Consider the following 16,585-nt stretch of genomic DNA (forward strand, 5'->3'; position numbering starts at 1 on the left):
GGAGAAGAGAGGCATTAGCCATAAGTCCGCGCGTTGTACAACAAATATTTTTATATATTTTTGTTTTTATTTTTAGTATTATTTCATTTTTTTAGACCTAAGATTTCTGTATTTTATATTCGTTGTCTACAATAAAGTATATTACATGAATAGATTCATGATTTTTTAAAGTTTTAAATTCAAGTTTACTTAAGTTCTTCAAAATGTTGATAACCAATTTGAATAATATTTTAATTATTGTTAATATTTACATAACTTTTTTAATTGGAAATTTTATCCACATACATAAATAATTTGAATTGTTGCCAGATGTTAAATATGGTTTTCGTTTATACCGCGTTGATATTTGGTCATTTTATCGAAGTTGGTATTACTGAATTTAATTACTATTTCTGGTATAAGTTACGTAGCCGATATAACTGTTAACTAATATGTAATAATTACGGTAAATAGTGGGTCACATAAATTCATTTATATAGTTTATAAGTGTAACAGACAAATTAATGTATACTTTGATTTGTTTATTGCACGGCACGTTGCACACCAGTTAATTCTATTCCCAATTTCGAATATCCACAAAAAATTAAACTAAGCTCGAGCGTAACTGGGGGACAATTCTACTTATTTATATCGATTATAATCCGATCCAACTTCGACCGAAAAAGTGATTAAGTGGAATAGGAAAATGTTTCGATTCGATTGCGATAAAGTGAAAATCTTGGATAGTAGAAATACTTCCAGAACCAAAGTCCGTTCTGTAATGACATAACATTTCAAAAGAAAAATTATAAAAGAGCCAATGACAGACAGCATACTGTTAGAGCAAACTCAACGCCGAATACGTAAAGTGTCATTAAGTCATATGCAATATTGACGATAATAATTGTAAATTTACGCTTCAAAATACCGTCTAACCGAATGTCACTTGTAGACATTTCACAAATACGAAATGAGTTCTTACAGATTCATACCACTGGTATTTTAAATCCAATGATGATTATTATTTAACTCTCCAGAAAAGTATTTACACATAACTAGCATTTCTATAAAGTTTTTTAAATCGATTCTTGTCTACTCGATATCCAAATTATTTTCATAGATAAATGAGTGATTATATCGATAATGATTATGTAAATACCTCGATAAAAGTAACAAAGTAATTCGAATTATCAATGGTAATAACATTTACAATCATAATACACGATTAATTTATATGTGTAATAAATTTTTAACGCATACGAATAGAGAATTATTATTGGATTTATTATTGGACCGGTACTACCTTGTGAGCGTTTTTTTTTAAATGTTATGACAGACTAACATCCGCAATATTTTAACCAAAGGCAGACGAACAAATGGACCACCTTATACATATACTGGAACTAATTTAAGAAATAAGCATCAATTCGTCATCTAAGGGCGGTCCCTCACCTCGCCCACGCCTTATGTAAACGTTACTTAACGAGTGTTTAAACACTGATTGCTCTTTTTCCGTTATCATTGATTTTTAAAGGATAAAGTCTTATAATGTTATGATTAAGTCCAACACTGACTAACCATTCATACCGGAATACAGCAATACAAAGTATTATAATTTCACGGTAGAATAATTGCTTAACAGGTACCTATCCAGGCGTTTTGTGAGAAGCCCTAGCACCAGTAAAGTGGCCACTTTACCTATCTCCCTCCTCTATAACAAAATAGAATTTTGGATAGATTTCATTTATTAACCTTTTTAATTTTACCAGACATTTTAAGGTTTATATATATTTGGTATTTATAATTTAAAATATTAGGTGTCCGGTAAATTGAATGAATCAATAGAACCCTCTAGGAAATGGCAACCACAAACCATTCAACTAAATATATTGTTCTACATAAATACTGACTGTCCACCGTCACGCGTGTACAACCTGCTGATAATGAAGCTGATAAGGGTTCCATTAGTAACAGAATAATACGAACGTGACCAGCCTCGTTATCTATATTGTCTTGTCTTGTAGGAAATGACGAACAAATACTTGAAATTAATTTGAACTTAGTTGCATTTATATTTGGTACTTCTCAATGTTGAGTCAAAAGATATTGGACGTAAGGTGCCGCTATGGCCAAACTAGCAAAAGGACAGTTTACAGCAGTTGATAATTTAATTTATTTCAAATCGGTAGGCAGACTGGCAAATAGGCCACTCGATGGTAAGTGGTCACAACAAACCATAGACACGAACGCCGTAAAAAAAATTTACATCGCCAATGCGCCAATTACACTGGCTCACTCACTCTCCAATTCGAAACACATCAATACGAAGTATTTCTGCTTGACGGAAGAATATTATATGAGGTGGGTGTTAGCCACCAACAAGTATGATTTTCATTAAATGTACTTATAATAAAGTCAAACAAGTATTTTTTGGTTGATTGGGACGCGCTATAATTATTAACAGCAGCGCCCTTCCACATAACATATTTAGTATACCGAAAGAAAACATTAGCATTAGCAGCCTGTAAATTTCCCACTGCTGGGCTAAAGGCCTCCTCTCCCTTTGAGGAGAAGGTTTGGAGCATATTCCACCACGCTGCTCCAATGCGGGTTGGCGGAATACACATGTGGCAGAATTTCGTTGAAATTAGACACATGCAGGTTTCCTCACTATGTTTTCCTTCACCGCCGAGCACGAGATGAATTATAAACACAAATTAAGCACATGAAAATTCAGTGGTGCCTGCCTGGGTTTGAACCCGAAATCATCGGTTAAGATGCACGCGTTCTAACCACTGGGATATCGGTAAGAAAAAATGCCTTACTAAATTCCTAAGCGAGATTCAACAAGCCTGATCGTTTAACAATATTTACCTTTTTCTAATAAATATATAAACATACATAAATAGTGCGTTTTAAAGTTTTTTGTTTGTTTTTTTCTGTACTGGTGTTCCAAAAATACTGGCTATTGAAACAATTTTATAGGAGTACACGATCTCTTAAAATCAATGTATTCCAAAATCCTTTCATAATGCTCTGACATTACAAAATGAAGGTCTCCTCAAAAGTTCAAGTACTGTAGTGTAACCTGTGCTTTATTTGTCAGATAATCGCCGGACATAAAGAAAAAAAAATAGTTAAATGAAAGCTTTTATATGTGTATTATAAAATATTTCATGCTTTATCTTTCAATTTTATTCGACTAAGTATGTAAACATAAAAGTTTAACACATTTTAATGAATACGCGGATTTTATTTTTATTCAAAGATTTTTGATTACCACAAGTTCTAATCTTAGAATCTACAGGATAAAAGTTACTAAGTTGAATGGTTTGGATTAAGTTTTACCACACGAAAATTTACCAACCGAATAGATATCATAAATTCATGACAAGAAAAAGGAAAACTTTGCCGAAGTTTCCTTGTTCTACAAAAAAAAGTTTATATTTTGCAATTGCCCTCTCTGACGTACGTAGAACACTTCACCGCCTTCAACACAATTGGACGAATAGAGAACTCAGAGATAACAAACGTACATATTTATTTAAAAAAAAAAAAATTATGACTGCAACTTATGCGTTGCAATAACACGGTATTATCATAAAGACACGTGATAATGAAGGTGGCAATACCATAAGCCATATAACACACGAAATGGTCGGCGAAATGAAGTCGTTCAATTGAAACAACGGGGTAAGTGCCACGACTGCGGTCTGCGGTTCAGAAACATCTTCTTTTATGGTTCGGGAGTCTGTTGTTCGTTATTCATTGGTTGGTTGGTTTTTATGATGGATAATTTTTTATATATTGTTGACATAGGAAACATCTTAGTTCCCAAGGTTGGTGGCGCATAGGTGATGTAAGAAATGGTTAATATTTCTTACAGCGCCTTTGTCTATGGGCGGTGGTGACCACTTACCATCAGGTGGCCCATATGCTCGTCAGCCAACCAATGCCATCCGAATATACTATGTATATTTGGTTCAAGTATGGACAAACACGACTGAGCTTTCACGGTATGGTTATATTAAAAAATATCACGAAGGAAGCCTGTATGGAATCTAATTCTGACACATATCTTTATGGTGGAATACATTCCAAGCCTTTACTCTAACAATAAAGTGAAACAGCGTAATAGAAGATTACTTCTTTTCAGAAAAGGAGCAACGTGTCAACATGATTTTTTTTCATTGAGCTTGTATTTATTTGTTGCGGAAAAATGAGCGTGAACATGGACTTCAGCTATTACTGTTTGATAAATCTTACGAAACCTTTAAAACGTAAAATCTGTAGTCTGCTTAATTAAAAAAAGTATAGGTCCTGGAAATCCATACGATATTATATATACTATAATACGATAACCTAATTGTAAACTCAAATCTGATAACATCATTAACCCATATCTAGAATGTGAGCGATATTGCAGATGCGCAAGAATCAGAACGTCGGAGACAGATGCTCGATTTAAAATTCACGGATAAAGTATGCAGCGGACTCGTGCTACAGAAGACAAGAAGCCATTACCCAAGAATCCAAGACCCGTATCTAGTACAATCCTACTGTTGCAGTGCAGTGTCACACTTCATAAAAACGTAAAATCGTTCATTCTTAAGAGTTTGATCTATCTTTGGTCGAGGCCGGAGTTTGCCGTCCCATCAAAGGATAGATATATTTGGCCACGCAGTTTTGTATTATAATTTCTCATGCGTAGTTGACTAGTCTCCACTGAGAATTGCAGCCGTGACCGATATCAATACAGAGGACATGATGAACCGCGAGCGACCTCAAAGCTAAACCAAATGGCCAGATATAATCTCTACATATGTATTGTTCATGACGAAATTGGCTTGTAATGTTATTTATATATGTTATTTTCTTTTATTCCACATTTGTTTATTGACAAAACCTTTAGTTTGTACAGGCTAAAATTAATTATGAATTAAAATCTATTCCCTTAAAAGAATTATACGGATTTTTTTGTAATGCTTAAATGAAAAATTTACTACACCAATTTACACAGCCCGTTTAAGATAAGATTTAATATATAATTATATGAGTAAGTAGTGGCAGCGCTTCCCGGTTTCACTCGCTTTAAATTCTATCTTGTAAATAAATAAATCGTAAATCAATTTATTATACAATAAGCTAAGAACGTATGTGTAACTATTCCTAGGTTAACAACAATTAAATTAAGCGTGAGACGTCCGTCAAAGGTTATTCTACCAAATGCAGTTATAAGGAAAAAGTAATAATAGTACTCATTACAACACCTTGAGCGATGACATCAGCCGATGACAGCGCGCCATTGTCCGACGGAAACATCGTGTATAAACAATTCTCGGATACATCTTCGCGAGGTGAAATTATTCATAATAGATATAATATAAAAATATTTCACATTGATAAATAAAATTACTAGCTAACCCCGCTCTTCTCATGTAGAATTCAGTTTGTGCATTAAGAACTTGTAAATACATCATTTTCCTTGGTTAAGCCTGTTTCGTACGAAATTTCTTCTAACCTAAAAACGCTACAGACAGAGTTACTATTTATATTATAATAGAGCCGATGTGAGCCGAGCCCAGTGAATTAGAGTACGTGCATTTTAACCGAATATTGCGGGTTGATACCCAAGAAAACACTGATACTGATTTTATGATCTGAATTTTTTCAAACGTGTAACAACCAACTCCCATTACAAGAGCAGTGTTCAATTAAAGTTCCAGTGTTCAGTTTTATAAGGATAATGTTACGATATAAATTTGACTAAAAATATCACTAAAAAAACTAATTAACAAATCATCAAAATGATCAATGAATCTTAAAGCTATAATAATATCATAGATGCGAAAGTAACGCTGTCTGTGTCGCTCTTTCATGGCCAAACAATTGAACCGAAATTCATGATATTTAGTATGAAGGAAGCTTGAAACTCAAGGAAGGACGAAGGCTACTTTCTTATGCCTAACACCTGACAACCAAGCCCTAAAACGAGAGCAAAGCCACGGGCGACAACTAGTATATACATATAGAAGCGAAACACCAAATCACGAAATCTCTACTATGACACTTACAAACTTGAAATTTGACAGGTAGGTTCCTTAGAGTGTAGACCGCTAAGAACGGATTTTACGAAACTCCATTCCAAAGATAAAAAGGGCGTTAGAAACGGGTAAAGCCCCAGGATCAGTTAGTAGTATATAAATAATAAAACATTATTTACCAAGCAGTACTACATTTATAAATATCCCAAACTCGGCTTAAATTGTTTCGGTATACAGTCAGCCATTTATTAAAGGGTGAATTATAATTATTTAGTGTACACGTCGTACGTTTTTTAATATTTTATTATGTCGACATGACGTGTTTCTAGACGACCATTTCATAAAATTGTTAAACAAAAACTTAGCGCTGTAGATGTATCATAAATAGATCGATCAATTGACTATAACAACGTGCGATAGCTTAGTCGTTTGAGTAGTGATCTTCTAAATCAGAGTAACCATTTCAATGAAAATCTAACTCTGTCTGTTACCTTTCCACGATTACCTCACTGAACCGATTCAGATGAAATTTGGTAATGGAAGATAGTTTCGAGTCCCGGGAAAGGACATAGGCTACTTTTTAAAGTCACCTTTTGAGGGGTTGGATTGTACTGAAATTAGACACTGAGGTTGGTTGGAACCTGGATAAGAATACGAGATAGGATGTACGGTAAAAAATATTTGGAACGATGGAGTCGACGGGAACAGCTAGTGTCAATATAAATTACACATTATTTTGAGTTATTTTTAGCTAAACGCGAAAGAATAAATGATGTGCGATGTGAGCTGAGGCAACACCTAGTAAGTAGCTACGTACGATCGTAAGTATGGCATACTTATTGTCTGTATCGTAACTAGGGGTTTTCCAGACAAGCAGCTGCCGTCCCTGACGTAACCTTCTTTGGCGAACTTTACATGACGACAGTCTGTAGGTGCACAATTTAAACGCTTTGCATTTAATTAGGATATTACAAGCATGTCTAACTTAATAGACAAAATTTTTACATTAACAAAGGGTTTGCATAACTATTTATAATATTTTATGGGGTAAAACCAGCCTTAACAGTTGACCTTAAAAATGAAAATTGCATTTAGCTAAGATTAAAACAAAACAACAACTATATTTTTCTATACATTGATGCATTAGTAAAGTAAGTATAGTTAAAGTATAAAAATTAATAGATTGGAAACATGAATACTTATCATAATTAATAAACCGAATAGAACATATTCAAACAGTTTAGCTACTTTATATTTATAATAATCTCCAAGGACATCATTCCAAAGCGAGTAACTTTTTTATAAACAGAACCTATTTATGAAGAGTTATTATTTTATACTAATTTAATAAATACTATTTAAATATAATAATTCACGAAATTATAGCTATAATATTAAAATTTGTAAATTACCTGCAAATGTATGTTTATTCTTATCTAAACTGAGTTTAGCTCCAAAGAGATACAGACAAAAATATAATTGAGTGGCAGTTTCATTATTACTTATAAAAAGTAGCCAGCTTTTATGTATAATTTAAAATTAATTGTCCAAAATGGATGTTAAAAATAAAAAAAATTCAGACATAACAATGTGTGTATTGGCTCATTAGAAAAATAATATTTTAAATTAAATACAAAAATTTTGTTAAAAAATCTTATACTTCACTCTTTCACAGTTTGAAATTGGAATTTGGTATAAAGCAAGTTTGAACTCCAAGATAGGACATAGACTACTTTTTACGTCTAACACCAGACTACTAACATCTACAATGCGACTTAATCTTCGACGATAACTAGTATGTCATAAATTTAAAAGACAACAATTTTGATTCAGATGGAGTCACAGTAAGGTATATTTTGATAATACCAATAAAGAGCAGGGTTACTTGAATTTACATATTTATGCGTGATCAATATTTGCAAATAGATTTTAAATTTTGTATTAAATTTTTTGAATTCTTATAATATTTATGTTCCATTAATGTAAACAATTCATTTAATTATAAAAATAAAAACAGAATCTGTTTGCATATTTAGATATTAATAATAATATGAATTAATTATTTTTATTAAAAGTTTAAATAAACATTAAACATTTAATGGTTATTTTAAGCTCTATAAACTTAGTAAAATATTTAGAATAAAAATTGTTCTGAACGAAATATTATATTATTTTTAATTTTACAATTAAAAAGTTATTATGGATATTTATTTATTTTCAAGAAACGAACATGTAAATACTAAAATAATTATGCATCTGTGATAAAAACCTTTTGTTTTTTTTTCATGTTTGTTTTTATTAATTATAATTATAATGAATTCAACTTAAGCCAGATCATTATTTACACAAGTGCTAAAATGGTGATATTTATAAAGTCACATATAATTATTCGTTTCATTATAAGACATTGAAACTTTGAATAGTTTTTACAATTTTGGAGGCAAACTTTTCAAAGTTTACTCAGAAGTTGAATTGGGACACTTCCATTGGACCTAAAATGAAAAGAAAACAAAAACTAAGCTATTTTAAACTCTAGTTAAAGAAAGTATAGGAATTACCTCAGTTGCAAATTTTCAATGAACTTGTCCGTAGTCAAATTGTCCAGAAGGACGAAATCGGACACACCGACTTCTGGTTGGGTCGTCATCTTTAACGCGCCAGTTTTCAATCAACATTAACCAAATAAACACAAGTGTTCACACAGTTTCGCCACAATAGCCGGCGTGTATGAACATTTATTATCAACAAACCGTTAAAAAAAGAAAACACAAGACACAATCACCCCCCACAAATGCTTAATATAAACTGACAGTTTTTTAAATTTATTTATATAGCCACACTGAGAATATTGCTATAGAAAATAATAATTTGTGATCCATTTCCAAAATAATAAAAAAAGAAATATCTACATATCATAACAGTTATATCTATATAATTAAATATAAATTATATTTTGGGATTTTGAAATAAATAAAAGATATAAATAAATTACTTTATTTTATTTATTTATGAACTAAAATGAATGTAGACATATTTATTAACCGAGTCTTAAGCTTTATCTGTTCGTCGCCATTTTCCTTGTTGTAGGCGCCTCAAATGTCATAATAATTTCATTTTTCTGAAAATTACATTTTCTTTAATGTTTTGTGTTCTTTTTCATGTTTTATTGATGTCTAAGGCTACTTTATACCCTAATTTTGCTTTATTTGCTATAAATTTCGCAAATTGTGTAAGTGACTTCTGCCGACACTCCAAGGATTTTTAATTGATGTTTTACAATGAAAAACAGAGATCATCTTCATAAAAGGTAGCAAGTGTCTTCGACGCCCACAAGACACTGTATCAAGGGCTGCTTAGTGCGATTAATCTTTAACTGAATTTTTACGTTAAATAATGAAATCGTGAAATAAGTTCGTGTATGAAGGTGCGTTGTATGTTGGACAATGAGTGATTCGCCTGGAGTGGAGTGGCTCCCGGCGTACAGCCCGGGGCCTCCGAGACACAGTCCCTTGGGCCCCATTCCTCGCTTCCTATACGAAGATGTGCAGCCGCCATCACTCCAACAGGAAAACAACAACAAGGAAATCGATCAGAAACAAAATACGAATAAAATCAAACATGCTAAGCCAGCTTACAGGTAACGTTTTCCTCAAGAAACCTTCATATTATTTACAAATGACTCACCTTAGGACAATTGATAAAATCAATATTTCTTCAACTTAAAAATTTTTCAGGGTCAAATCCTAGCTACAATTCTTTTTGTGTTTTTTTTCTGCTACAATGGCCTTAATTATTATTTTAATTTGTAATTTGAATAATAATCTCATAATGTTTTTAAACTAAACTAGAAATTAATTACTTTACAAGGAAACAAGAAAAATTAACTTAAATGCTTAATTTACTTATCCATAAAGATTTTACTCTTAGTTAATTTTATATATTTGTCAAATTGGTCTATGCTTGATTACTCATTAAGTCTTTAAAACAGCCTTGCACAAATCAAACTCATAGAAAAAAGTAAATTTGAAAACAAATGAAGAGTTGGTTGGGTTTATATGTTTTTTTTTTTAATTTCAGCTATGCTAGTATGATCAGATTAGCAATCAGCAGCAGTCCGAATGGCAAGATGACACTCAATGAGATATACAACTACATATGTAATGCATTCCCTTATTACAAAGAAGCGGGAAAAGGATGGATGGTAAGAATACTTGTTACAATAAAATAGATCGACCTGCGGCTGTATGGGCATGAGGTTATACACAAACATATCTTCACCTCCCTTTTAACACCCTCCATGAGTAAATTTTAAAAAAGCAGCCTCTGTCCTTCCTTGGGACTCAAACTTCATCTAAATCAATTCAGGCAATTAAACATGAAGAGGTAACAGACAGTGTTACTTTCGCATTTATAATATTAGTAGGATTAAAAAAGCTTAAGTTACATTCTACCCTGACAATATTAACCAAAATTTATGAAATTGCCAAGGTTACCTGTCTATCTATTCTTATAGACTAGGAATGAACTGGTTATTTATTTAAACATATGTTTTATAACACTTCAGGAAAAAGGATGCAGATCATATTTTAGGAAATGAAAGCTTTTTTTCTTGTGAGGCTTATTAGGGTGTTGTTGAGTTCTCTATTTCTACAAGCTGGTGGCAATACAAACTTTTTGTAATAATTTGCAACAAACTACAAAGTTTAATATAATTACATAGTATAAAACAAAGTTGCTTACCGCTGTCTGTCCCTGTGTATGCTTAGATCTTTAAAATTAAACAACGGATTTTGATGCAGTTTTTTTAATACATAGTTATTCAAGAGGAAGGTTTATATGTATAATACATGCACAATATAGTAGAGAAACACTGATAATTTTAGAGGTTTCTTAAGTGGTTTTTATATTCTAATGTTATGTCATAAATAAACACATATTTTTGTGCTTACATTGCAAATTATTTACAGCATGTTATTTAAATGAATATTTTCGAAGATATTACAGATTTAAAATGAAGGGACATAGCAGTTTGTCTTGTCTAATGACAATAAGCTATGAACTTTATGAATAATGACATTCTGTAGTATATTTAGTATCAGTATTGTACCCGTGCGAAGCTGAGGCGGGTCTAGTTTAATATAAATTTATGACATGGATACATTGCAAAAGTTAAAATTGTTGATACCATATGAATTTTGATATTATTCTCATTTTTAAGTATAATTGTGTGTGCAATGTTACTTATAACATGGCTGATGGTGTAAACAGCTTTATTTACCATTGACAACTATTTTTACAGAACTCAATAAGACACAATCTGTCTTTAAACAAGTGTTTCATGAAGGTGGCTCGCAGTAAGGATGACCCAGGGAAGGGCTCATACTGGGCCATGGACAGTAGCTACAAAATGGCAGAAGTAACGCCACGACGCAGACGTAGTTTGCGAGTAAGTAACTTGAAATTTTAAAATCATTTACTAAATCGCAAAAATTAAAACATCTTACGTTATAGCAGTAAGGTCTCAGTATACTTTGTTAAAAGTCATAATATACTTTAATATTAAATTATCATGCAATTATTATTTTTTCTTCCCAGATGGCTCCTTATAGCCCAGAATGCAGTTCTAATAGCAGCGGCGAAGCTGGCGCCTCCGGTGTGGACGCAGCGCCGACACCGCCCGCCACCCCCACCACTCCGACAGCGCCGAACACCCCCACAACGCCGACTACGCCTACCACGGCTATAATCAAGGAAGAGCCGGTGGTCAAAGAGGAGAATAGTGAGTATGGATAGTTCTCGAGTACTGCTTCCTGCTTGTATCATAATTATAATACTCTGTAGAATTACTTTTGTACCAAATAACTAGGTTTTTTAAAATCAGAAATAACATTTTATTTTTCAGATTCAAAACACACAGACGATGCGTTGACGGCGCTCATGAACGAGGAGTTGATAACCGACGCCGATATAAGTAGGGGTGAGATATATAACATCACATTCTTGACATTGCAATATAATGACGGTAGACCGATATTAATACTTAATCCTAACATAATAAGCGGCGACCAATTAAATCGACATTGAGCGTACTAATGGCAACCCATGAGTTACGACATTTTTCTCCGTGCCTGTGAAATCGGTGATCGTTCCAGAGAGCTGGTGGTGGTCGGGCGCGCGGCGGCACGTGTGCGAGCTGCGCCACTCGGCGCTCACGGACGACTACGGGAACTTCCTCGACACGCGCGCGCACGACTGCGACTGCCCGCTGGACGCCGCGCTGGCGTCGGCCGCCGGCAGCCCCCCCGCGCCCGCCGCGCCCGCCGCGCCCCCCGCGCCCCACGCGCCCGCCACGCCGCCCTGGCACGCCTTATAACACCGCTCGACGCTTCTGCTCAGGCTTCACTGTACCGTGCGCTAGTCGTAACCTACACCGAGTGAGTACGGTCGACAGCCATCGGGTTTCCGATACTTCGAATGTTGTCGATTCGAGTCGAGTGACCTTTACCTTCGACGCTCGAGTGATGTCATCACTTGCGACAATATACGGGAGTGCAAACGTTGCGATTTCGCAAAGCTGATATCTTTTTAAAACTTCTTTTTGTATATTTGTCGTTGTACAATTTTTATAATAACGATTAATAGAGATGACAAGAAATGATAACATCAGGTTTCTTAATATACAATCATAAAGTTTCATGTTCATTTGTATAAAAAAGGGTATATTTATTGTTATGCTCGTGTCGCACATTCGATGATATTGAAAAATGTTCACATAATATTTTCTTTGCATTGCAATTTCAAATAGCAATATATATAGCGTCTGCATAATATAAAAAAGTTGAGATTTTTTTATAATTTAAAATATACAGTGTACAAATTGAGCTGACTTTAAAATTGAGAAGAAATATATATAATATACAAATTATTGAGTAGATACACATGCTGAAAGAGAATATTATTATGTTAAAGAAAATGTACCTGTCGAAAAGAAAAGTTGCGCGCGAATGTACGACTCCAGCGTAACACTACATCGTAATAACCGCGAATTAGCTGGCTAATTCAGTTAAACTGTGATCCTGATCAGTTGGAGAGTTCTGTCAGTAAATAGAAACTAAATATATCTTTTTGAAAGACGACAGTGTCACGGACTTCGTCATAATCATGAGATGATATGCAGAAATATATTTTTCTTATCTGGAAGGATGGTGTTGTATCAAGTTTGATAAAATGACCATTGGACCCAATAGTTAATAAATCATGTTGAAACAATTGCATAATAGCTATATAGTTGTAAATTTATGTAAAGTATATTATTAGAGTCGGAACTATGATACCTAGCCCTAGTTTAGTCTAAGCGATGTGTATGCCAGTATTTTTTTTTTTATTATATAAAAATTATAATACGTTTTCTTTTGATATTTTGTCAAACAAATGTTAAAAGATAAAGATCAATGTGTTATTACATAGACCAGTATAAAAGTGTTCAGATGTATGATATAGTTTTTACTTAATGTAAGAAAATCTTTTGTAAAAAAAAAAACACATTTTTGAAAACGAACAGACGTAACATTGTGAAGTAACATATCTGCCAAGTTATAAATTTTTTATAGATTAGTGTAGTTACCTCTGCGTAAGTTTTAATCTAGATTGTAATGTTTCGTGTCGAGTTGTGCTGCTCCTTGGATATTACTAACTGTTTTTTTTTTTTTATATAACAATATTGCATATATATTTATTAGCAATACGATCCAATCGACAACATAATACTTAATCTAAAATTTAACCTTGAATTGGCGCATTGTTTTTATAAACTAATTTTAACTGGTTATTGAGACTTAACTTTCAAACAGCTTAAATAATTGTAATCCATTTTCAAATACAAAGGAAAGTATGTATTTGGAATGTTACAACTATTGTACCAGTCCTGAGTTCAAGGAGTTGCACATCTCACTGTATTATTTAATAAGCGGACCATAGTGTATACATCAGTGAGTGGTCTACATATAAGGAAAACGATGAAATGTAATTATAATTGGCTGAATATGCCTTTAATGCAAAAGTTTATTATATTTGTATAATGTTTTGACAATATTTATAATTGTATAATTTTATAATGAATTTGATAATTAGTTATGAACTGGGGATTGGACACACTCTAAAAAACAGAGGAATGAATAAAACTGCGGTTACATCTGTGCATCTAAGCCAATTAACAACTTATTGCAAACTTAACTCGTTCGCACAAGTGTGACCGCAGATGTGCAAATGGCACACGTGTGTTCGATCCTTTAAGTGTTATTTTATTTAGAAATAGTTTTGGTATAATCAAGGAGAATAGTTAAATTGATGTAAAATTGATATCAGAAGTAACCGTACACTACGTAATGGCCAAGTATCGGCGCCAGTTAGCGATCAGATCTCAGAACGACCAGTATATTTAACTAATAATAAGCTTGCTCTTCGCACATGGGCGTATAGAGTTCAATTATATTATTTAAGAAATATATATAAATATACGATTTAGTTTATATGACAAATCATAATTTGATACTTGCAGAATATTTTTTTAGTCGTAAATACATTCGGCCTACAGTGAACTTCGCACTTGCCTAAATTTTTCTTATCATATTTAATCTGTGCCATATAGTGCGTACTGTCGAGCTAGACTAACAGTCCCATATCTTATCGAAATGTGTTCAGGAATTTTTAGATTATATACTTATATTATTGTAAAGTGTGTGTATATACTAGATTATTACGCTCTCAAATTTTATGGGATATTTTGAGCCGTTTATTACGGTACGTTTTTTCGGTAGGAGGATCTACGCCGGTAGGTTTAGCGGTTTGAACGGCGAGCGATATTGTCGTCCAAAAATAAAATTGACATAATAAGTAATACGTATATATAATTATTCTATGTGTTTTAAATGCTTCGATTAGGCTGAGGACATAATGCCTGTAGTTGTATTCTAGCAGTGTGTACTCAGGCTAAAATAAACAACATATGCAATTTGTTATTTTGTAAATTGGTTCGTAAATTAACATTCCTTGCTTTCGATACTTAAAATATAACCTCTTATAATTGAAATTAACAATTTAATTACAGTGTTTAAGTGTAATTTTTATATTTTTAATTGAATCGTTTTGAGTTTATATGATATTTTGTAACTCGGTGCGTAAAATGAGCCATCAATTTATTATTTTTGATATTTATTATTTTCTGTGATAAACTCTTCATTTTTTAAGGTAAAATTGATTATTTACAATATATTATAAACGCAATCAGCTGTGAATTGAAAAAAAGTATCTTTAATTCAATTCTTTAATGGACAAATGAAATGTGTAAAAAATAATATTGTCATACCAATAAGTTTTCTACGTGAAATCATTTAATGGAATTCTGAAAATTCTCCAAATCAGATGTAAAATTGTCTATTAAAGAGATATCTTAAATGTTTTGTTTATTATAATTTTGATGACGTAAATGCGTTATTGGCCATTTCTGGTTACTTGAAGGTTTTATGCAATTTTAAAAGTATATTGTGTTAAAATTGGGTATATCTACTCCGCCTATAGATGATATTAACGCAGCGAACTATTTGAAATTATTATTTAATTATAATTCTTACCGCGCTACCCGTTTACTTTTAAGAGTAGAATGTTCTACCTCTAAAATCATAGTTGATGTACAATAATAATTATAAACTTTTAACAAATTGTGCGTTTTTCTTTCCTATCCCTAGCTTGAAGTCTCCTGTCATTGAGCTGTTTTTATTTTTATTTTAAGGTTATACTCCAACCGTATCTTTTAACATTTTCGAGCAGTTAAATAAATATGAGAAACATAAACGAGATTCCATATTACTCTGTCAAGTCAGCTTCTTGTCAAATTTTTGGTAATGAAACAAATCATTGCGTAATCTTTTAGAAAAACACTGTAAAAGAATTATTTGAAGCTGTGGTATGATAGTCTATCAATAAAGCCATATATTCCAATCTAACAAAAAGTAAAGGTAATTAAACCCTAGATTGACATTTAAACTCTGCTACATTATTCACTACAAACAGTCCTTAATTAATATTTCTTTATAATACAACATATAACTAAGCACTTTAAATTTTACAGTTCCGATGGCGGCGGTTCCTATCAACATTTTAATAGGCATGTTTTTACGAATCAAAAATGTTATCATAGATTCATTATTCAAGAATTCTATTAAATGAACTCACGTCAATTCAATGCCGAATGTCGCAATCGCAATATATAGTTTATTTCCTAAAGCAGGTTTTCCTGCTCCTGCAGTTGAAATAGACAGTATCAGATCATAATAGACAGATCAATAGTCATTATAAAAAAAAATATTGATTGGACATAGGCAATTTGGATAACGTTCTTATTAACTTATGTATCAGATATATTTTTTTCGCTTTGACCAAATCAATAAAGACCAATGCGATTTCAGTTCTATTTAATTTTATTTTTCATATGTCAAGCAAATGATCGATGGATGGATTGTGTGAAAGACGATATGGTTAGAAAGATTGTTACTTGTGAGATGACG

The 16,585-nt window shown here is 32.5% G+C and overlaps 2 protein-coding genes across 2 annotated transcripts in view; one reads left to right on the forward strand and one right to left on the reverse strand.

Annotated features, from left to right (window-relative positions):
- Myo31df (Myosin 31DF) overlaps positions 1–8,822 on the reverse strand; it is a 38,063-nt gene extending 29,241 nt beyond the window's left edge. The window contains exon 1 of the mRNA XM_026636321.2: positions 8,582–8,822. Coding sequence (XP_026492106.2) covers positions 8,582–8,670 — 89 coding nt within the window. The 5' untranslated portion in view covers positions 8,671–8,822. The remainder of the gene's footprint in view (positions 1–8,581) is intronic.
- Positions 8,823–9,096: 274 nt separating this feature from the next.
- On the forward strand, positions 9,097–15,739 carry LOC113397831 (forkhead box protein J3-like). The gene is made up of 6 exons (XM_064216812.1): positions 9,097–9,660; positions 10,101–10,224; positions 11,323–11,469; positions 11,619–11,802; positions 11,926–12,000; positions 12,176–15,739. The coding sequence occupies exons 1-6, from the start codon at positions 9,467–9,469 to the stop codon at positions 12,394–12,396; spliced, it is 945 nt and encodes a 314-aa protein (XP_064072882.1). The 5' UTR covers positions 9,097–9,466; the 3' UTR covers positions 12,397–15,739.
- Positions 15,740–16,585: the final 846 nt, after the last annotated feature.

The sequence above is a fragment of the Vanessa tameamea genome, chromosome 13, assembly GCF_037043105.1.
Source record: "Vanessa tameamea isolate UH-Manoa-2023 chromosome 13, ilVanTame1 primary haplotype, whole genome shotgun sequence".
NCBI lineage: Eukaryota > Metazoa > Arthropoda > Insecta > Lepidoptera > Nymphalidae > Vanessa > Vanessa tameamea.